This window comes from Amphiura filiformis, chromosome 5, assembly GCF_039555335.1.
Source record: "Amphiura filiformis chromosome 5, Afil_fr2py, whole genome shotgun sequence".
Lineage (NCBI taxonomy): Eukaryota > Metazoa > Echinodermata > Ophiuroidea > Amphilepidida > Amphiuridae > Amphiura > Amphiura filiformis.
Genome location: NC_092632.1, coordinates 69,120,392 through 69,144,707, shown reverse-complemented (window position 1 = coordinate 69,144,707; position 24,316 = coordinate 69,120,392). Strand labels below are relative to the sequence as shown.

General features: G+C 36.5%; 1 protein-coding gene across 1 annotated transcript in view; it reads right to left on the bottom strand.

Moving 5' to 3' along the window:
* Nucleotides 1-4,519: 4,519 nt before the first annotated feature.
* LOC140153628 (alpha-actinin-like) overlaps nucleotides 4,520-24,316 on the bottom strand; it is an 82,995-nt gene continuing 63,198 nt past the window's right edge. Inside the window, 9 exon segments of the mRNA XM_072176423.1 lie at nucleotides 4,520-8,878; nucleotides 8,881-8,926; nucleotides 8,929-9,012; nucleotides 10,813-11,052; nucleotides 13,396-13,542; nucleotides 14,159-14,412; nucleotides 16,556-16,640; nucleotides 17,937-18,095; nucleotides 23,438-23,578. Of these exon segments, the coding sequence (XP_072032524.1) occupies nucleotides 8,853-8,878; nucleotides 8,881-8,926; nucleotides 8,929-9,012; nucleotides 10,813-11,052; nucleotides 13,396-13,542; nucleotides 14,159-14,412; nucleotides 16,556-16,640; nucleotides 17,937-18,095; nucleotides 23,438-23,578 (1,182 nt within the window). The 3' untranslated portion in view covers nucleotides 4,520-8,852.

The following is a 24,316-nucleotide window of genomic DNA, read 5'->3' as shown; positions in this document are numbered from 1 at the left end:
TCGTTCACCCGTAATATCATTCATTACGTGACTCTGCGTCGTTCTACGCGTGCAATGGCGTAGTGCTTTCTGCGTTACCAGCAGCGGTATCGCTGCGCTCCACGCGAGCGGCTTGGCATTAGATCGCCGATGCGACGCGCAGGCCTAGCTTAGTAACTGACTGCTTTTTTGTTTACCTTGGATAGCAACGGACCACATTTTCACTGATTTTGAGGCCAATTCTTGACCGTTTTCAACCAAATAAAGTTTAAACACGTTCCCGTATATTCATCGATCTCCCGTATGAATTTGGCGACATTTGGATCGAAACTGACGGAGCCTTTATAGCGATACATACATACATAGATACATACATGGGTATTTCTCTGAAAAGGTGTACTATTTGAAGATAGGCAAATATGAATTTGAAAATGATTATAAAAATGTTTCCTTTACATATCTGTAAGGATGTAAGTCTCTAGTGCATGAAAACAATATTTGGCGCAATCTTTAGGGCGCCCTCTATATTATAGAGGGCGTAATCTGCAGGTTGTGCCAGGTGAGCATCATCTCCGTCACATTTAGGCCAAAAAGAAATAAGGACAAAAAATTTGTTAAAACTCTTAATTATGAGTTTTATGGATAACTTGTAAGTTGCTTGATTCATGTTTGCTTTTTTCATTAAAAAAAAATATGATTTTGTACTTTCGTCATTTAGTTGGGACAATGAGAGGCAGGCTGTACGAAAAATGTCATGTCTGTTAGTATTTTTTTTATACAAACTTAAGTATATTCATAATTTTGCTTGAAATAACTAAATAAATTTCTATTGACATAGTAAACACATACAGTATCAATTACATTTCCAAATAGTAAATTCAATGTTGTCTGGGTCAAAGGTCAAATAAAGGTCAACAACAATTGTGATGGAGATGACAATGCTGTGATGGAGATGATAGTGATGTGACGGAGATGATATTTCTACACACATTCCTATAGAGAATCATCTCCGTCACAGACATTTGATTTCAGTAATGTTTTCACACTACTTGAAAATTAAATTCATACAGATGAGAAGGTCTAGAATTGGTAAGCATTTTCTGATAAACTAAACTGGACTTCGCTGTATCTCAAGATCCGGTGATGTGATGGAGATGATGGTGATGTGACGGAGATGATATTTATACACGAATTCCTATAGAGAATCATCTCCGCCACGGCAAATTGTGACGCCAACTGATGTAGCGGAGATGATGGTTCAGACATTGCTTACGATTAATAGCAGGGTTAATCTTACCCACGTGTTACATATCACCACAACAGCTTGTGGGACATATTCAACCATCATTATTTTCCGGAAAATTTCAACAATAAGACTTATATCATATTGATCAGAAACGTTTGGAGATGATGTTGAATAAAGGTACGCGCGTGTATATTTGAAGATACCCTCAAAATTGGCAGGAAAAGAGTGCCAATGTGCACCTATTCGGGTTGATGTTTTTAAATGCGTCTGTAAAAGGCATCGTACAGGGTCAAATTATTGACCTCTGATATTTGGTCTTCACCTCCGGTCGTTTTGATGCCAATGTGACGGCAATGATGCAAAACCAAGGGACAGCAATTTTTTGACACAAATTTTTGAATTATTCCATAATATTGACTTTAGAAGTGGTTTTAAGCATTTAAACCTTCTTAGACATGATATTTACCCCAGTCAGTGGTAATTTTCACTTCCACACTTGCTCACAAAAATACTACAAAATCACTAAAATTCGATTGCGTGACATCGGGACATGGGGTTTTCAGGGGTCGTCAGATATTGAAGAATTTTTTGACTCCAAGAAATTAATTTTTCCCCACTTGGATGTTCTTAACTATTTTTATACATACAAAAGTCCATGACTAAGCCAAAAAAAAAAAAAAAATCCGCTTTTAAAACTTTTATGAGCGCCGAAGTCGCGGGACTTAAAAGTTACTCTTTTCAGAGAATCACCCACATACAACATTCCCCTATTTATAGTAAGACTAGCGGGATACCCGGCGCGGCAGTGAGTCCCCGCTAGATGAGTAAATGGGGCGTTCACTATAACAGGAAGAATTACTGAACAGGTAGAATCATTTGAAAAGGTACAGTTTATTTATCTAAATCTGTCTCTTCTTACTTTATAGTCTTCGTAGGTCTAATCCCGTTATCCCATGTCCCGTACCATAAACCATAACCTCGTACGCAAGTTGACTATGCGTACCCGTGCGTGCGCGTCAAGTAGCGTATGCGCCGACGCGTTGGTTGGCATAGCCCGTAAGCAAATTTGCCCGAAAAACTCACTTTTTTACTGATTTTGAGGCCAATTCTTGACCGTTTTCAACCAAATAAAGTTTAAACACGTTCCCGTATATTCCTCGATCTCCCGTGTGAATTTGGTGACATTTGGATTGAAACTGACAGAGCTTTTGCGTGGACCCACCCACCCACAAACATACAACATTCCCCTATTTATAGTAAGATAGCATGGTTTATACAGGCTGTATCAAAATGATTGTGCTTCATCCATTTGTTGGTGTTTTTGAAAAGCCTGCCTCTTCCAAACCCACCATAGGATGCACTTGAAATGACCAGATGTTATTATTAACATTATTTTTAATAGTTTTGTCATTTCAAGTTGACCCAATGGTGCATTTGGAAGATGCGGGCCTTACAAGAACAGACGGAGAACAGATGGACTACTATCATTTTGATACTGCCTGTATTTTATAGAACTCTTTTGCATTAGATGTCTTCTCTTGTATTATTTCAAAATCCAACTTGATAGCACAGAATTGATTACAAATGGGCTATTCTATTTAAAATCCACACTACTCCTGTGGAAGATTTATCGTAAGTCTTCCACAGAGGGAGTATGAGTTTTGAATAGAATAGACAATTGGATAACATCCATTTGAAATACTCCCTCCAGTTGTGGAAGATATAGGGGGAGTATGGGTTTCAAGAAAAAATGATTAACCCTGACCAATTACATTTGAAAACCATACTCCAACTGTGGAAGATATTTCCAAAATCTTTCACAGGGGTAGTGTGGATTTCAACTGGAATAACCCAATCATGTACGGTGCCAACTAGGTAAAATTAAATATGAATATTTACTAATGCATGTTTACAAATCAATCTGCCAAGTGTAATCATGTATCCACATTATCTTCTATTGTATCTGCCAAAATATATCAACCAGCATGAAATATGTCAAGAATAGTTTTATGTGGAAATAAAACATTCATTTAAAAGTTTCTAATCTGTGTCAAGTGTATCTTGTGTTTGTAGTGCATAAAATGCAGTACAGGCTATATCAAAATGATTAGTACTCATCAGTTATGCAAAACTAGCATGTTCCCACATGATGCGATGACGTTATCACCCAAAGTCATATATGCATGATTTTATTGGCTGGGCCACAGGTGTTTACCTGTGGCTACTGGTAGGCGATGGAGTGCCCGACACGTGAGGGGTCTGGGGTTTGAATGCTGACTGTAACAAACAACTTTTTGTTCATCCTCTCTTTTTTTTTATTCCGTCTTTCCTTTCCGATAGCCAAAAATCACTTTTAGCGTTAAAAAGCATGCTTCTCCCAAATGTAACATTGAACCTCTTGCAATAACCACAATTAGGTTGATTTTATGTTGTATTTTGATTGATATATGGGATATAGTCTACTCAAACCATTAAATCAAGCAAGGTTGCTTGATTAATATTGTCATCATGGATATACGGATTCCATTAATTAACTGGTCAATTATATAGACTCCTGGGACAGGGGGGGGGGTGTTAAAAAATGTGATTTGGTGTTTTCTTATATCCAAACTGACTTGCCCAGCTGACCAAATTTGGATGGACAATAGAGGTTATCCACTTTACTCATGCGTGACTTCTAACAAAATATTTGACGTTTTTACCCTGCTTTTACAATGTTTTTCAGCTTTTTTTAGTAATTCTCAGCTTTTTTGGTCTGAGGCCTCTATCTCACACCCCTGCTTATGCCATTATGTGGTCAAACGTGTAACCTTAGCCATTATATGACAAAATTGAAAGCCCTAGACTTTGCCCTCATTTGCTTGATCAGGGGTATTTCACCAAGTTTCAATATGTTGTATGTCCTTTACCAGATCACAGAAATCTTAGGAACGCAATAGAAGAGTTACGATATTATAATATGAAATTGGTTCATTTTTTTTCAAAACTGATTTTTTGCTATATTTGTAATGTTTCCACATGTCCCACTTACACGTAAATAGAATCTGCCAAATTGGGCGTGCTAGTAGGTCAACAGATCACTTTCCAACAATGTCATAACCCCAGAGAACTTGCATGTTACACTGCGAAAATAGCCAGTGGGGTTTCTTTCATTTACCCAGTTATTTCTGCTTAAATTAAATATGGCTTTCAGACTTACAATGTTGTGAATATTACTGAAATCCCCCCATTGCAATTTTCCAGTTTAAACTCCCTGGGTGTTTAACATCATAAAATAACACAGACACAAAAATGTAAGGATTTGCAAATGTCCTTTTATTGACAACCACCAGTTTGCATAGTATCACATACACATGTGGGAAGTAAAAAAATAAGTGATTACTTGAGTTATGATTTGTGTCTATTGCCTCCCTCCCTTGTAGTGGTCTTCTGCCGACATAGTAGGGCACATCACTAGTAAGTTGCACCCATCACTACCACAAGCAGTCACTTCAACAAGAATGCCTTCAACCACTTCATGATGATATCATTCCTTACGGAAATATTAAAAAATTTATTTCTTGTAATTATTCTTTGATATTTACAGAGTCCAATTCTCATTAGAAGATTTTGGACTCATTTATCCCTGAAAGCTCCTGGAACGCAAAGTGTAACTAGCGGCCAGTATATAGTCAATGTGACATTTTGTGGGGTTTTTTTTTTCACCAGTGCCTTCTACATTATTCCAGTTCAAATCCATACATCCTCTATGGAAGACACAACTTTAACGTCCCACACAGGGGGTGTAGATTTCAAATAGAGTAACCCATTCAGGCAACTCAATTTGAAATTCACACTCTCTGTGTGGAAGATTAAGGCCTTGTCTTCCATAGGGGGTGTAAGAATTTCAACTGGAATAGCCCAACAGAGGTTGTGCATGAAATTATTGATTGGCTCCAAACAATGGATTTGAACCAGTGTCCTTCACCATAATCATGGTGCAGTGCAGTCCATTCAATCAAATGTTGTCATCAACCTATTTGATCATAGTGCATTTGTTGTGTGTGAGACAAACTCTCATGATAGAATGCAATCATGCTTTTGCTGAATGCATTTGAGAAGTCCGCCATATTTACGGTATGATACGTCATATGCACAACCTCTATATTCTTGATAAACCAGGGCTATTTTGAACAAAATCTATGAAAAGTAGCCCTGGTGACTACTTTTGCCACTGACAAATTTTTAAGTGGCTATTTTGTGAAATTTGGGGATGAACCGCCCTTGGCTCCCCATGTATTTTGAGTCCTACTCCACCAGTATGTAGAAGCAGGAGTCGTAATACACAGCCGTAAGCAAGTCGTAACCTTACTGGCGGAAATAAGAGTCGCACTATATACTTGCCCTTATGCTTGTTATATATTTGATGTTTGTGCTAATAATGAACACACAATGATCAAAAGTCCTGGTCAAGTTCTTACTCAAGTTAATACCAGTGATATTAATAATATACGTACAAAAGATCTGACAGATATGAAAGGCTAAGCACCCAGTACTTTAAATACAGCATTTATGGGCGGCATGCTACCGATGTTTCCATCAACGTAAGGGGAGAACTTTCTATACAATTGATCAAGTCCAAACTGAGTGTATAAATTTTGCTTACCAAAAAAAGAAAGAATTACTGAATAAATAAATATATAAAAAGAGAAGGATAAAACTCTCGCATGCTGTTTCTCTTCAACAGTCCTACACCTTTGAGAGTGGTTTTATTCCTATCATTACTCAGCAAGTTCAAATCTTTTGTTAGAATCAACTTTTCAACTGCATACAATCTCACTTTCGTTAACTATCAACCCAAATTTGCAATCAAAGCAAGTTGCTTGAATATCAGACCTTTTGCAGTATAATTACAATGGAGGCCTCGGGTTTATTATTCGACAAGTACTAGCCTGTTAAACATCTCATTTGAAACCTAGCAATGCCACTGTGTATATTCGTACAATAAACCAATTTTTACTGTTACTATACAAACCATCACCCTCTTTACGCATGACTCATGGTGATAAAATATTGCAATATTTTACAGGTTTGGAATTTAGCTGCTTTATTTTTTTCATATTATTAGATTTGGTTATCTCTGAATAAATGATAATATTCAACAGAACTGTCACACTATATTGTCAAAAAAGGCAAACATAAAAATGTCATTTACAATAATTTTTCATATCCTACATCATTTTTTGCAGAAGAATTTGATAGATCTTTACAGATACATTCTCTAGTTCCGACTTTATTCAACCGATACGGTGTAAAAAATGTTGAAAATGAAGGCCAATTTCTTTTAACCAAAAAACAAGGGCGAATGAGCAAGCTTTAAAGCGGGAGTACTTGTACACAATGATTATAGTATACTTTACAAAAAAATGTCCTATACCAGCAAATTTGTTAAACCACTAAAATATAATATACACGGGTTTCTGACTTTGTATCATATCAGCTGGCTGCTTGACTCGATCCTTGTTCAATAAGGTGCCGGTCCGATAGGGTTAGTTACAAGATCTTTAGCCAAATATACCCAAATGGTATAATTATAGATCATACAGAACTTGTGACATTCATATTATATCATGCATAATTTTTTATTCAATTTTTTTTTTACAAAAAATTCACTATCTAAAACTGCAAAAAAATGGATAAAGGAAATCAAGAATTTTTTTGGATGGAGGATTTTACAATATTGGAGCTGAGAGATATGCTAGTAGACAAAGGTTTTATGCAAAATACAACCAATTTATCTATACAATATGTGACAGGTTTGAACATAATAACCCTGAACCTGACACAATGGATACAAGTGTCCAGTGAACTAATGAATATTTATACATTAGATGTGCTACATAAAAAAATGGCAGTATAATACTTGTTTTTTATTTCTCTATCAATGACCGTTAGTATATTCATATAGTGACTGCCTTGGTAAGTTTCAGGATATTCCAAATAAGGTAAGGCACTTATTTTCCAATAATTTTTCTTTTCCATTTTTAGAAAACATTTTGAGAAGTAAAGTTCATTCAAATAGGGAATTTCATAATATATTTATTGGGATTTGGGTTATTTACTATTTCTCCCTTCTACTGAAACATTGACAAAAACAAACATTTTTTTCTTTTTCATGTTCTCAAAGATGTTTTCAATATTATGGTTTGAGGTACCTTTTTCATGATTTTCATACAAGACAACACTGCAATTATGGTATAACTATAGTATTTTTTCGAGGATGTCATTTTTAAAATGACACATGAAGTTTTTGCTATTATTCTTTACACCAAAGAAGATATATTTATGTAGACAAAAATAAGAATAAAATAAAACTGACAAAAATGTAACATGTACAATTACTGTTCAATTGTTCGCTCTCTAAAATAAGAACATGGCTACATGTACAAGGACATAAAAAGTATAGACATCTATTTTGCTTACACAAAAATAGGCAAATTACAGGCGTGCTTTTTAACAATTGAGTTTCACCTTTCTTTACAGTATGTGCGATGTTTTGCAATTGAAACCGCCAAAGACCTGTTTTGCACCGATAGTAGGAAGGATCTCTACTGCATGCAAAATCATCATGCAATAGACAGGATCTCTCCCCTGTGCAAAATAAATCATTACATGTCATACTAACTGTAAAGTTAAGTCAAACTCGGTCATAAGTTATACTTTGTACAAATCAGCTGTATTCACTTTTTTTTATAATAATTATTATAGTTTTTTTTTGTAATTTCTTTCAAGGAAAGACAGGCTCAACATAGATAATGTACATATAGTGTAAGAAAGAAAGTATTTGTTTCACTGTTTTTGGCTTTTTTTTTCATCCTCTTATTTTTGTTTTTGCAATATTGTTGGCCTGGCATTCATCTACCCCACTGCACATTATTACATATGACATCTAAAACAGTCCTGCCACTTGGAAAATTCCAAGATCACACAAAAAACTCGCACATTCTCATAGCCAAGCTTCTGCTCATTTGACCTCTACGCACTTGTGTACGCAACACCTGACTGCCGACTATCATTTACATTACAGTCTACTGAAGGTGGAGTTCCGATTGTGCACAGGACTCTAGTGATACTTTACATTTGACCATGAGAATGAGTGAGTGCTTTGTGCCAGTTTCTCGCTGCATGGAGACCCCTAACATGAGAATTGCCCGGAAAAGAGATATATTACATGAAAATACTTGTACTATTTGAATAGGCCTAAACATGTGTTATGTTTTATTTACCATTGTTTTAAAATAATTTTGCTATAAGCAACAAAACTGAACAACATTAAATGCTGGCAATTGTTCAACCTCATGTACAAAGGGGATGGTTCGAATCCCGTCCATGCTACCTCACACGAGAAATAAAATAACAATAAATTGGAAGTATATCACCTCTACTACTCAGAAATCATAAATGTATTTTACCGGGTTAAATTCACAAGCAATTCACAAGGAAAGCACCTCCGATCATCAACATATATCCATGCTATAATAATAAAACCCCACATACCACTGAACTTTGTACAAAATCAGCTTGTCCTGCAGTTATTTATAAATTTGTTTTTACTATATTAAATTCTATTTCAATAGGTCAAGGCACATCACAAATCACTTTCACCATAGAGGCGGTAGAGAAGGACATGTAGTCAAGGGCTCCTGGTGGCGCATCTGATCCTGCGTGATGGTGCCATCACAGGCGATACAGTACTCGGCTTGATCGGGAGGGAGTTCTCGTCGTAAGTCTTCTTGGGTGATATAGCTCTGTAAAGATACACAAGTTTGCATTACATTTTTTAAAGTTGGCTTCTTCAAATCTCATCAAGCTGTAAAATTATTAGAGAGAGTATCAACCTTCATAAATATACCATGATTTTTAAAAGCCGAATGGTGGGTCATGAAGTATATCCTGGAAATTAGGATATTGCATGAGCATGTTTTAACAGATTAGTTGAGTAGGGCAAAGTACACTGATCAAAATAGCTTTTGTAAATCGGACATATAACATCAATTTTTTGTCAAAATTTTGTGAAAAATCAATGCATAAATGTTCAGGATACTTTGATTTTGCAGAATTTTGCCTTGAAACTTGGTCAATGTGTTTCTAATATGTGACCATCCAGCACAACTGAGCCCTGAAGTCGCCAATCATCATTTTTGAGATATTCAACCAAAATATTCTGCTTGAAATTAGCTTTAAAATGATGTATATCATGTCTATAGTACTTGACATTTAAGTAGTGAAAAATCAATAAAACAGTCAATAAATCCTTTGTTTCCTATTGTTTATTGTTAAGTTCAATGGAGCATATCTCAATAGTGGCACTGGAGACATCCGGGCTCAGTTGTGGTGGATGGTCACATATATGTGACCAGCTCCAACAAAACCCGGAACAAGTCGCCAGGCATGTTTTTGAGTTATAGGCCTTAAAGATGACATTCCCATAAAAAATATATCAAATTTTGGAATTCTAAATTTCATGGTATTTGGCCTTGTGACTGAGTGGACTTTTAAATCCTTGAAAGTACTTATTAAAAAGAGGTTTATTTAATCAATAATTGACAGTTGAACTATGATAATCCCTATTCAATCCTGTGTAAAGCATGAAACTAAATAGCCCATTACTTAGAATAGCAATTTTGCAAAAATATCAAGGTATCATTTACAAACTTATCCAAATCTTGAAAAGTATTGATGCTATGTATATAATTTTGGTATCATTTTGAAGCTTTTTGTTCTGTGCTTACATTTTTATTCAAATCATGAAATATCAAAAATGCAACTTGTTCCTGGTTTTGTCAGAACAGGTCACATATATATTTGCATAATTAATTTGCTAATATACATAAATTATTATACACCAATTTTAAACTTTTTCGTACTTGATCAAATTTAAACTTGAGGTCTAATAATATTTTGATCCCTTAACCCTAACAGGACGGTATACTACAAAAATACTACTTGATATATAAGCTGTTAGCGTGCATCCCACATAGTGTGATGACGCATATATATCGATATATAGGCACGGTTTCGCTGGCCAGCGAAGCCTAAGACCCGTGGCAAAGTGTCGCCGACCCAGTGCTTGGCATGCGAGGGGTCTCGGGTTCGAATCCCACCCAGAGCAAACAACTTCTTTCTTTCTTTTCTCTCTTTATTCCTTCCTTCTTTCCCTTCCCGTCGCCAAAAAGCCCTTAGGCAGTTAGGGTTAGGTTACCACTATCGAAACTCAGTATAGGCTTCCTTAACCCTAACAGGACGGTATACTACAAAATACTACTTGATATATTCGCTCTTCGTGCGTGCATCCCACGTGGTGTGATGACACAATCGCCCTAAGTGATATATAGGCACGGTTTCAGCTGGCCAGCGAAGCCCAAGACCCGTGGCAAAGTGTCGCCGACCCAGTGCTTGGCATGCGAGGGGTCTCGGGTTCGAATCCCACCCAGAGCAAACAACTTCTTTCTTTCTTTTCTCTCTTTATTCCTTCCTTCTTTCCCTTCCCGTCGCCAAAAAGCCCTTACGCGATTAGGGTTAGTTCAGTGTCTGAGCAAGACAAATACCTTGTTTCCTGCTAGGATCTTGAAGGAGTCCATGACTTGCTCGGCGGTGTCTGAATCCACGGCTTCTCTTGTCATGTAATCCAGGAAATTTTGGAAAGTGATGTAACCAGAGCCATTGGGGTCTACCAGTGACATGATGTACTGGAATTCACGATCTCCCTCTTTGTCGTCTCGGATGTTGTGGCCCAGACTGACGAGGCATGATCGGAACTCCTTTGTTTCTAGTCTTTGGTTGTGATTCTGATGGAGGAAAACAAACAATAGGTGATAAGTGCTGTGTTCAACTATGTTTCTTCCTGTGAAAGTATCATGCTCTCTGCAATGCTACGGGTTGCTATTGGGCTATTCTATTTAAAATCCACACACCCCTGTGGCAGATTTAGCTGAAGTCTTCCACAGAGGGAGTATGAGTTTTGAATAGAATAGACAGTTGGGTAACTTCCATAATACAGGGGGAGAATAGGTTACAAAATGATTAACTCTGACCAATTACATTTGAAAAACATACTGTGGAAGATATTTCAAAACTCTTCCACAGGGGTAATGTGGATTTTAAATAGAATAGTCCATTGTGAAAGAGCCATTAAACTATAAATAGTATTATTAGTTTGAAGAGACTTGTTTAAATAATAACAGCCCTCATTTGAGGAGTCTTTATAAGAATTTCTTTGGCAACAAATTTGCAGATGCTGTCATACTTGAGCTATGTGGATCATAAGCTCTTGGACATGTGTTCTGTACATAGGTAGGGTGCACAACCAGGTGTTACCAAGAATGGACCTTTCTCATGCACTACAAATAGTCACAGAGAAAATAAATTATAAAATTTGAACCAAAGCCTGGGTGGAATAGATTCGAGACCAAGGTTGTCACTAGAGTGATATTAGTGCCATAAAAAAAAATTAATGTTCATATTTCAAGCACAAAATACTACATTTTAAAGGTTCTAGACCAATATTCAGTTGTTCAGCCAAATTTAGTGCCGGTCAGGAAGGCTAAATAAAATAAGGGCTATGTGCCGGACATTTGCACTGAGTGTAATATTGACTGTGGTCAACCGGCGTAAAGACATCCCTGGTCAAAATATTATACACTATAGCATGTTTTTGGGTGTAATGGATTATAGTCAATATCTTTACGAGACAAAAAGAATGCTTGAACAATGAAATACCTTACAGTTCAACAACCTATAAAACCATGATTGTGCAAATATGAAACAATATGTGGCTGACAAGAAATAAGCCATGAAACTTGATTAAAAAACAAAACAACATGCAAACAAAATGGAGTCGGAAACACTTGCTCCATTGAAAAGTATTCATAATCAATAATTTGATATTAATGCAAATAGTAAAATCAGAAATGTTGAACAAACAGAAAAATACAAAAATATGCAACAATAAGCACCAACCACCAAAATATGAAGGAAAATGCATTTTAAGAAATGCAATAATTGCTCTATCAAAAATAAGAACAGAAATTGTACCTGAACCAAAACCAATAACCTGAAGTAAAATTGTCAAGGACATTATATAAAACCTCGATATACGTGTCAAATCATACCTGGTCATGAGATGATTGGGATGAGTTTGATGATTTTGATGAAGACTGTATTTAATAATGATGACCAAAACAAAATGAGAATCACAAGACTTGCATGCATAATTAGACAACTTAAATGAGCACAAAAATTCATGCTAAAATCACATAACTAACATTATATGAATATGGCCACCATGTTTTAGCAGTATGTTAACCCTAACAGGCCTGAGTACTACAAAATACAACAAAAAACTTCACTGCGCGTGCGTGCATCTTACGGGATGTGATGACGCAATCACCCAACTGATATACAGGCACGCTTTTGTTGGCCTGGCCATCAAAAGACCCGTAGTGTCGGCGACCTAGTGGTTGGCATGCGAGGGATCTCGGTTTCGAATCCCACCCAGAGAAAACAACTTTTTGATTAGTTTTCTCTCTTTATTCCTTCCTTCTTTCCCTTCCAGTCGCCGATGTGGAAAGCTTCCATCAATTGCCACATCAATTAATCGATTTTTCACACATAGATCATGAACTTTATCCACACACAGAAAGCCGACTTAATTTGTATTATTTCCTCTCAACTTTATATGTACAGAAAATAAATCAAATCGTTTCCTTTCCACTCCCTTTCTCTTTCTCCCTTTCTCTCTGATCAGCTTGTAATAGGCGAGACTCAAAACATCGTGGATTGATATAGAATGGCGTACACACAGCTGGGTGCAGCACCTACGATTTGCGTATTCGGTGACCGACTCACACTTATGTGAATTACGCAGGCGTAAATTTGGACATTATTGACTCGCGAAGAAACGAAAACCGAATAATTCTTGCCTATTATGAGCTGATCATAGTTTAGGTACCTTTAATTTCTGAAAACCTCAGGAATAACACTTAACAACTTATGAGAGATGCCATTGTTTGAGTTGCAAAAAATATCTCTTTATTAATTTTATATGGCCATGAAACTAATTAGTACATCATTTTGCAAACAGAGCAGTGAATTAAATCCTTCTTTGAAAGCTATAAAGCTTGCTTGCTTACCCTATCAAAGTGGTTGAATGATGCCCTGAATTCATTGAGCTGCTCTTCTGTGATACCCTTTGAGTCTCTGGTTAGGATCTGGTTCTCAATCTCGTTGATGTTTCGTCGGATAGCTGTCAGAAGTTGCTCCCAGCCTACACGGATCGTCTGCACATGAAAGTAAACACAACATTTTGTATGAAAAGGAGGAATCACTACCATATCACCACCTAAGCAATTTATTCCATGTTATCACTGTAATGGAATGCTGCACAAGTGAGGAAATAATGATGTAGACGATTAAAATTTCATTCAAAGCAAAATACATGCCAATAAATGAATGATACCATCACATCTACAAAATGCACTTGACTATTTTCAATACACTAAACCAAATTACTGTTAACCTTTAACGAGCGCATACTGCCATGATGTTGCCAAGTTTGAGCTAACAATGCATATGCCGCAAATTTCATCCATAAATTTCCACAAGGCAACATCAGATCGCCTCTGTAGCCAATCAGAGACTAGTGTGTTTCAACACAGTAAATATGCAATGCATGCTTAAAATAAGCTCTCGTCAAAAGTTTACAGGAAACAATTTATAGTATATGCCATGCAAGCTTTTCACTTCCTGCAACATGGATTTACAAGTGTTGCTTCAATTTAAAATTGTCAATTCATTTGTCAGCACTTATTCTGTTATTTACCCCTTCTCTATACCCACAGCCAAACTCAACATGGCTTTGATACAAGAAATAATGGAGTGAAATCTTTGACTTACCTCCATAGTGTAGTCTGTGTGTGGGTTCTCAAAGATCATAGCCTCTTGTACAGCTTGGTTGTAGGCTTCCAGTTCATCCATATGTGGCTTGTATGCAACTACTACTTGCTCGTACTGTTTGAGATTATTCTGTTGCTCTTCCAGTGATATCTGCAAGTTGAAGCCTATTTCTATAACAGCCTTCATCTGCTTCTCGATCCAAGGACCTACCATGTTAGCTTTCTGTGCAAATTGTTGACGCAATCTCTCGTGAGCTGTAGTAGAGCCGGTCAAGGAACGCAACGTTATATCATTTTCTAGAGATGCTAAATAAATGTATTAATTCTATGAAATACTGTTTTAAGAACTTCTGTTAACTTAACCCTCTGTGTAACCAGGCGGCGAGTGGCATGATAGAGCCGGCAACTTGTGAAACTGCCCGACCGTATGGCATTTTCCATATACTCGGTTAGTTTTGTGGGGTTCATTATCGAACCCCAACGGTTTCAGCTTGTATTTATATTATCTATTAACATATGCCTATTTGTTTGTGATATTTCAAGCGTTTTAAAATTTCAAAATAATCATATTCAATTACACGGTTGACGATGGAAATTTACTGAATTTAGAGAATGCACAGCACATACCACCTGTGTGTAACAACTTGTTCATAAGGCTTGTAGTAAACAGCCTCTTGAGGCACTACCAAGGACTGTTAAAATAGTAGCACAAACAAAACTTGCAAATATTATGCCAAGTTTATGATGGGCAACTTTACTCCTAATAAGCTGTGTTGACACATATCCTTCAGTGTACGAAATGAAGTCTAATCGTATTTTCAACATCCAAAAAAACAAACACAAAAATAATACTTTACAAGCCTGTTCTAATTACACTTCCAGTTGTAAATAATTTGTATGAATTAGTTTCAAATTCCAATTTGCTTAAGTTTTACTACGTTCAATTTGTATTGGGATCACTAGATTTATCGTTTTGATAACAAGACAATTGCATATCGTTTTAAATTTAATGCACATACATTATGGAGAAAGTTCCAACACAAAATTATTGTCATGATCAAAGTTTATAATATTGACTTTAATGCAATTCATTCATCTCCTGTGCGCAACCATTTCTGGCACAGTGCCGCATTCAAAACCATGAATGACGGCTAGTAATGGGGAAAAAGTCTTTGTACCTTGGTTAATCACAAAATGTCCAAGAGAGCCATTAAAGCCATATGAAAAGACTAAAATCTGAGAGCTTCTCAAAGTGCTGCCAACAGGGTTGTAGCTAGGATAGTTTTAGTGGTGGGTGGCATTTTATGAAAATCTTGCATATTTGGCAATTATTTGCCAAAATGGACCAAATTCTTGACTAATCCAATAAAATTGTGCAATTTTGTCCTCTGAGTGGTGGGCTCCAGTGCTAAAATTACAGCTGAGTGGTGGGCTCCAAAACTGAGTGGTGGGCTCTGCCGCCCACCACCGCCCACAGTAGCTACATCCCTGGCTGCCAAAGACTCTCAAGGACCTAAAGTGAACTCATGAACAACACCCATTATTCAATCCTCTGCACTTTATAAGTCTACATTCTAAAGTGCCACTTTAAGGAATTTAGTTGAGGACCCCTGCTATAATGTTTATGCTATGTGATGACATGTCACACCAGGCAGTTGATACTAATCCCACGGTTACCGGCATCTAATGCATCAGTATCCGCATCCTGTTGCATACCTCACAACATACCACCCAGGACATACCAGCAAGTCGCTAAGACATAAAGAAATGGACATTGGGCCAAAGACATGTTCATGTGCACCGCCCGTGTAATTGTACATGTACATGCAAATGCACGCTATAAATATCTGGACATTTACAATTTAGGGATACACACACTAATGTTAAATCACTACCAATTTTTAGCAAGTTCAAATAATTGGACCTTTAATAAAAAAAGGTAATATATCCGAGTAGTTACATTATATGTTGTTGATCTTAGAGGACATTGTTAATAACACTTTCTGATATTTTTTTGATTGAGGTCATTTTGTCACGTTCACTCGGGTAATTAATAATTAGTTTAGCACCATTTTCAAGGTAATTCAACATGTGGGGTCCAAAATTACATGGGGGAGGGAAGGGTCTCAATTTGGATGTGAATCACCAAATGGGGGGGGGGGGGCATCGAGACAAATGCATGATGCACAAAATGTAATTGTCTTTGGCACCTTGGGTTGTATTTAGTCCCTGTATAGGATAATTAACTGGTCTAGCCACTGGACAAAGTCCACATTCATATTTTGCTTCAATGAGAAACAAACAAAACTAACCTTTCATCAACAACAAAAGTTGATGCAATATGTTACAAACCTATCAAATCTATCTTATATGAGAGTTAATAATAATGAAAGGATACATTGTTGTTTCACTAATTCATGTTCTAGGGCTGAATCTCTCTCTGGTACAAGTCGTCGGAGATCTCCCCATTTATTTGTAATTTCCTGCAACAAATATTGATAAAAACAGATTAATCTCATCCAGGACACATGTTAATTCTTGCAATACCAAAGTATGTGTATACAAAAAATAACTCTTTATTCCACTCTGTTCTACTTATTCCAAATAAATTATTTCAGATGTTTTAAGGGGGTACTACCCCTGTGCCTATTTTTGAATTTTTCTCAAAACTTATAGCGCATTGGGGACAAGTAAGATATGTATATTATAGGGGCATGGACTACAACTTACTGCACTAGAAATTTTATTTCAGCACAGACAACAGTTGTGAAGTTACAGTCAAAAATGAGGGAAAACCAATATTTGATCAATAAATCAATAACTACTTGCTGAATTTTCAGTACAGTAGTTGTAGTCCGTGCCCCTATAATATACATATCTTTCTTGTCACCAATGTGATATAATTTTTGAGAAAAATGCAAAAATAGGCACAAAATTGACCAGGGGTGTAGTACCCCCATAAGACGGTAAAATTCATCTTCAAGCCATCAAGAATGTTTTCTTGACATCTTAAATATTAAGAGATAGAGCACACTATGTTTTGTTTAATTGTCTAGTCATTGTTATATTTCATCTGGGGTAGGTTCTTGGCATTTTGCTTGTTCCCTTTACAAGACCTAAAATGGTGAAAATGAAACCCTTGTGGTACCAAAGATGACCTCGGAACCCAACCCAGACCTGAAACTGACCTTTAGTGGAAAAAAAATGTTTTTTAAAAACCTGAAAAACAGTGCGAAAATGGCTCAAATTGGGCTGGAAATAAAAGAAAACATGCAAATTTGAGCAACAAAAAAGATGCAATCAGCTATAAAACTGAAAAGTTTCAGGTCTGGGAACCAAAGAAGATAACAGTGCCCGCAATTTGCCATTGAAGTGGTTATATGGTTACTGGATCTTACCCCATTCAGAACTGAATTGTATCACTATATCATGACTTCTTACTGTAATTGCTTTGACTGTGGTTCAGGACAAACTGACATAATCGAGGCAACCTGCTACTTATGATGTAACACTTTATTTACAGATTTCCTGCCCTTTTCATGAAAAATGACAATTTTTACCTTTCGGTAATTTCTTCATACTATTCCTGGGATATTTGCATGCATTTTGATATCCTTAGTGGGAAATGTATTGTGTATACAGGAACACTGACACACTTTACAGGACTTTCAGTGACATTTTTGGTACCAAATTCAAAGAGCCCCTCCGATAATACAATCTTAAATTTAAGCAGTAATCTAATCCAAGTCTGTTTAATAGTTATTTTGTCTGTAACTTACATCAATTTGAAGTGTCGTATATGGGTTTTCAAATGCTGATTCATGCCCGTATTGTTGACCAATTTGTTTGACTTCAGTTGCAATTTGTACAATTCCATTGAATTCTTTGTCGGCTTCACCAAGGGTGTCCTTAAATTGCGCATGCGCCCTCATTAGATCCTGCAGAGAGTCAAGATAAAAGAAAGAAATAGGTGTGAGATATATACAAGACAGGTCATTTCAACATTCAACGTTTAAAAAAAAATTGCAAATACAGATTACAGGCCACAAAAAAGAATAAGTATGATTGTATACATAGATCCCTTCCAAAGGGTAGGGTCGGTTGGTCAGATTTTTTTTAAAGGTCATACCCAAAACATCTTTGCCTAATTAGCGTAACAAATAGCCCAGATAGACTGTGTAAATTGGGATATTTCTGTACTGTTTACCACTTCATTCATGTTTATACGTAACAGTTTAGAAGTGAAAAAAAAACTGATTTAAAAACTTGACAGGTTGTCAAAAACTTTGAGAAAAAAAACACCTAAAACTTTTTTTGGAATTTCCAAAATTAGAATCGGTATTCTTTTATAAAGTAAAACCAAAAACACAAATTTTCCAGATTAAGGTCGGTCGGGTGACAATCAAACAATTATTTTTTGGCCTAAAGATAGAATTCCAACAAACATAATATTATTCAACTGTCATTACTGCAGACATGTTTTAAAACAGAAGAAAATATGGAATGATCAGATGTTTTACATGCTTCTTGTTGGGGAAGTGGGGATCATGAAGCAAGATTTGACTTAACTTAACACTTCATCTAAGAATAGCATACATTCAGTTACTAAACAAAATATTGGTAGACAATATTTTATTAAGTTGAGCAAATGAAATTGTCATACCCCTGGACATAATATACAGTAATATTTTTGAATTGCAGTATAACATGACAGCCAGATTTCTCCATCTCTATCAAGTCTTGACCTTTATAGTCTGAACTCTCTGTGCTGCAACAAAAGTAAACTGGCCTTAAACTTGATACACTGAGAATAAGCAGTTTGCACACTCATCATTGGAGAGTGCCCTTTCTAAACTTATCGCTCCAATTAACATATTCTGTATACCTGCTGAGGACCTCCTCTGGAGCGGCGCATGCATCGCCTTACACATATACACCACTTAATTTGTAATCACCACAAACTTAATGTTCACTGAGAATTCCAATTGACTCAAATGTGACATGAATGATCAAGGGAAATGAGTCACTTGTCGGCAAATTTTCAATTAGAAGTCTTTTGCATCATTTTCTGGCAGTTTACAAATGCTACGTTTTGATGCAAACCCCATCAAAATCGGACATCTGGTTACCGAGTTATGAGCCATTTATCAATGGCTGAAAACAATATAAAACAAAAGAATTTGAACACTGTTTTTGCCAATATCTCAAAAACAATATTAGCGACATCAGACTCATTCCCCTTGATCATGTCACAAATGTGGAATTCCTGACATTGGTTCATCTGAATGTGTAAGTTAATACTGGCTAAAGTTTGATTTCTTGAGGTTTAAACATTACATTTTTTTGTTAAAAATTTAATTTAATTTGTGGGCAAATAAGAAGTATAAGGATTGCAGACCAGATTGTCTAATAAATAAATAAATAAACTTGATCAAATTGAGAATGTTCTCGCAACATTTAAACACTGGAATATGACATTAATACATCAGAGCATACTATTTTATCATCAATTCCATTCACACACAAATTCAGCTATGTCACTTGCAATAGAATTTCAGCATTAAAATTGACCTGGTAATTCAATACATTTGAAGAGTAGCCAAGTTTGATGTCAAAATTAGCGTGCTGCTATAAATAACACAGCTATTCCAGCTGCACACAATACTTTCATTGACCAGTTTAATGCCTTGTGACAACCATTACTAATCATCCTTGCCAATGTTAATTAAGATTTGGCACAAAATCACATTTGAGATGCTACTACAAATGTAATTCCACACACTCATTTTGCAGAGTTTCCAACAATTGTAACTCAAATCATATTGTTGATAACGATACAAAATCCTTGTTCATACACCACTTTCTCAACTGACTTGACCAACACCGGGTTCACGCACCTTGAAGCCTTTAAAATTCAAGGACTTTTCAAGAACTTTCAGGGATCAAAAGCATGATTTTCAAGGACTTATCAGAATACAAAAATCATGAAGCGGCTCTCCATGCGGCACATATTAATGAAAGTGACAGCTCCCACCCACTCCCCAAATTTGGTCAAAATTATACTTTAGGTAAAATTCCAATTTTCAAGGACTTTCAAGGACATTGTGCAAATTTCCAGGACTTTCAAGGCCTTGGAAAGGCGTTTTCAAATTCAAGGACCGCAGGGACCCTGCCAACAATGGAGAAAATCATGGACTGATGCAGACAGACAATCATGCCTACATTGAGCCTCAACACGAAGTTGCAGACATAATTAGTGAAGAAAAGACTTGCAAAAAAAACACTGACCCAATGAGAAATTTTGAGTTTTGGGATATGACTACTGAAATACTGGACTTGATAATTTTCTTTATTACCTACTGAGGCCTCTTTTACTTTGCCAATGTTTATTTCAAATAATTTTTGAACAACACATTCTGATCCACTAAAAATATCCTCTGGCAAACCCACTCCCAAACCAGTTTATCAAGCTTATAAAACAATTTTGGTTTGTAACGATTTAATTCATGAAATATTCTGGAAAGTGTTCTGAACTATTAGCGATGACATAGGATAGATTTCTGCCTGTACACACAGGCATACATTGTATGGTTGGTAGATCTCTCTGTGAGTTGAGAGGTCATCCATGTTGACTGAATGCTATACTTGGCTAGGGCAGCCAGCCTCAGGTATGCCAGGAATGATCAGCCACTCACTTCATCTACTATTTCCTATACCATGCTATGAGTGCTGCTGAACTTCATCACACATATACTACATCCAATGATTGAAGTATGAAAAATGTATATCAATTCCACTAATGTTTTAATTAAAAACTGAGTTTATCTAACAAAATGAAAGAGTGTTTTGTAACTTTTGTGCAAAATTTGTACGTATTAGCTTTCATGAAATTTGCAAGAATAACAACTTTAAAATTATGGTATGTCCTGAAAGACTTGAATTTCACTCTAAACAAAATTGCAACATTACAATGAAAATTCAATTACTTGGGGAAATATATTTTCGACTTGGTGACCAATGCAATATGATGCTAAACTATAAAATAGCCTGTATAACAGTCAACTGGCAATGTTGAAATGCCACTAAAAATCTTACAAGCACTTTCTTTGTAATACAAATATTCAGGTGATTTGCATGTCAGATTTTGCTGCTTCAAAAATAGTCACAATCATTATGGATGCCTGAAATTTTGATCCCGCTCACAAATTTTACAAGCTAATTATGATGACAAGTTTCAAGACATTTTTTCCCTTCCATTTCAAAAGCCACTGTCACTGACTGATGGACACAGTCTTAGACTCTAAATCCATCTGCAATGCAAATGCCATACACACATGTCCAGCCTGTCTTAGTTACAAACACATTGATGTATGTTGCACACATTTCAATGTCCCAGTAGGATATATCAAGCAACTAATTAACATCATAACCTATTTCTATCCAATAGATTTACCGAATAACTGAAATTGCTCCTTCTCAATGATACGTCTTCTAACTGTAAGTCCATATAGCATCAGTCTCATGCCAGAGTCCAATAACCCCCATTCAACAATCAACTCCTCTAAAGTTGACCTCAAGAATTGGGGAATGAGATTTTGTACACAGCACATTCATTGAGAGTACAGGCATAGTACTATTAGAGAACTCTGCCCAAGCAGATTCCGATTGGCATGTTTTGCCCACATAGATTGGCATGTTTAATATCCAAGTGTCTTCTTCATCTAAAAAATGTTTTAATGAAATGCAGACACCTATTTGTGACATGCCACAGCAAAATGGGCCTCGCCATAAAATGTTCTTATAACAGACAAAAACAAACACACGGTATTATATTTAAGTGTGAATTGAATTTCTTGAAAAAAGCCGATCTAACAATGCCTTTGATTGGTCAATTACATGATATCTTCACTTTAATCACCAATCAGAATGGAGCTTTGCCAATAATTACCCCATTTTTTGTGTGGTGAAATTATTCTAACAATGTTGCTGATTGGTCCAATTGATAATGCTCTCATGGGGTTAAGACTCAACATCCTGAAGCACAGTAATGAGTGCACTTTTATCACCCTAAACCTAATCAATACAACTTTGATTGGAACATACTTTAGAAATTACCCAGGCAGGCAGGCAGGCAGATAGGCAGACTGTGTCCAGGGCAATCTTTAGCATATCATCTTTCTCACCATTTGACCTAATCATTAATATTATTTATAACCATGGGTAACACGTCCAGATGACTGTCTGCTGGCTGAACTTTAACAAGCCTGCTATGTGCACATCATTGGTATGTCAATTTCTAAGAAGTATCACTGCCTAGGTGTCAAGATACAACACAGGTCTACCAACCATACAATGTACAAATGTTACACTTCACACCGCATTCAAAATCCTTACACTACATAATGTCACACCTAATGCCACTATCACTGACTCTAACTATATCGACTTGCTCGTGTCTTGAATCGTGTCATTAATTTTTCCTATGTCAAAAGCTGTTCTAAATAATTCACAATCCATGGCAGCAGTAGTAACGACCAATTTTGCGAAGTATGATATACACCACTAGATTCTTATTGCTGTTCCCCCCAGATGTACGCAGTTGCCCAGCCCTATAGAGTACCTCTATAGGTACTCTACAGAGTACACAGTAGCCACTAAGTAGCTGGGCGGCAGCAGTGTATCTTTGGGGTCGTCAGCAATAGGAATGTGGTAGTGTATAATATGCATGAACATGAACATAAGGTGCGCCCCACACATTTGGTGTTCCTACAGTCATGAAGTATCATTAAGAAATACAATGCCAAACCAAACAACAAGTACTTCATCAGGCTGGGAAATAAGTGGGGACAGGGGCCATTTGGCTCCCGTAAAGCCCCAAAAGGCCCCTGGTTCTAAAGTAAATACCTGTGACCAGGGACCACCTATTTTGTTCAAACTGGGCCCTGGCCCTAATGGTCATTTTGATTATTAATCAGAATTGTGCATTTTGTTCATAGAATTTAGGTTATTTCTTGCATTCTCTGCCTGTTCACCTGGTTATTAAGGCATTTATCAAAACATTGTCGCACATCAGCAATTATGTGCTTTCAAAATACCCCCCTGGTTCATCGAAAAAAAGCCCCTGGTTCCCTGTAAAACCCTGTGAACCAGGGGCTATTTTTATTACAAAGTAGCCCCTGGTCCGGCACTTCATATTTCCCAGCCTGTACTGCATCAATATGGATTTTGCTCAATGTTGGGAGCCTACTAATCTTGCACATCACTCTCTTTGAGATCTTACCTGTATTTCTATAACTGTATGTACAATAAACATGTCTTGTAAATCTTCACTGGCTCCATCCATCCAGTTATTGAATGGTGCAGCTCTCTTGGCAAACTCAAGGTGAAGGCGATCAATTCTCTCCAAAACTTTCAAGATATCCTGTGTGAGGGTGAATAATAAAATAAAGATCATTTACTTTATCTATCATATTTAAACCTATTTCTACAATTAACAAAAATAATGCTGAAAGTTTTCTAAAACCATGCTTTCCAATTATCTTTGAGAATTTAATGTTTTGTAACCTACTATTGTTTACTGGTAGGCATGTTGTTTATACTTCTAGTATACTGTAAGTCATTTTGGAAGGGCGCTTATTTAAAAAAATATTATTTACATGATTGCATACGTAGATGGTTCTGTCTTTGATACATGTGTGGTTGGATCCTGCACATAATGATGGAAGATCATTATGTAGTCGGATCCATGGAAAATCATGTGTAGTAAAAGTCGCTAGGTGGGCGCTTATAGGAGCATGGGCGGTAAATGGAACAAATATGGTACTTTTAATAGTGCATTGTCTCTCTTAAGCATGTGGGAGATGGTAGGTATATCATAGGGTAGACCTTGGATTAAAGCAATACTTTCTACCTTCTGTAATTATATACACTTAAAATAGACTTGAGGCCACAAGCACTGATATTTGATTTTATTTGTTCGGGTTGCGACAACCCTGGATAACCCAAGAAAGCCTCTATTGAAGGTTATTTCCATTGGGGTCCATTTGAACGCCGGGACGGGTTGGGAACAGACAGGGGTTAACACCCTACTCTTTTCAAAACTGGCTGCGAGATACATGTACAGGTATGGCTCTCTGCACACGGGACAGACGGCTTAACG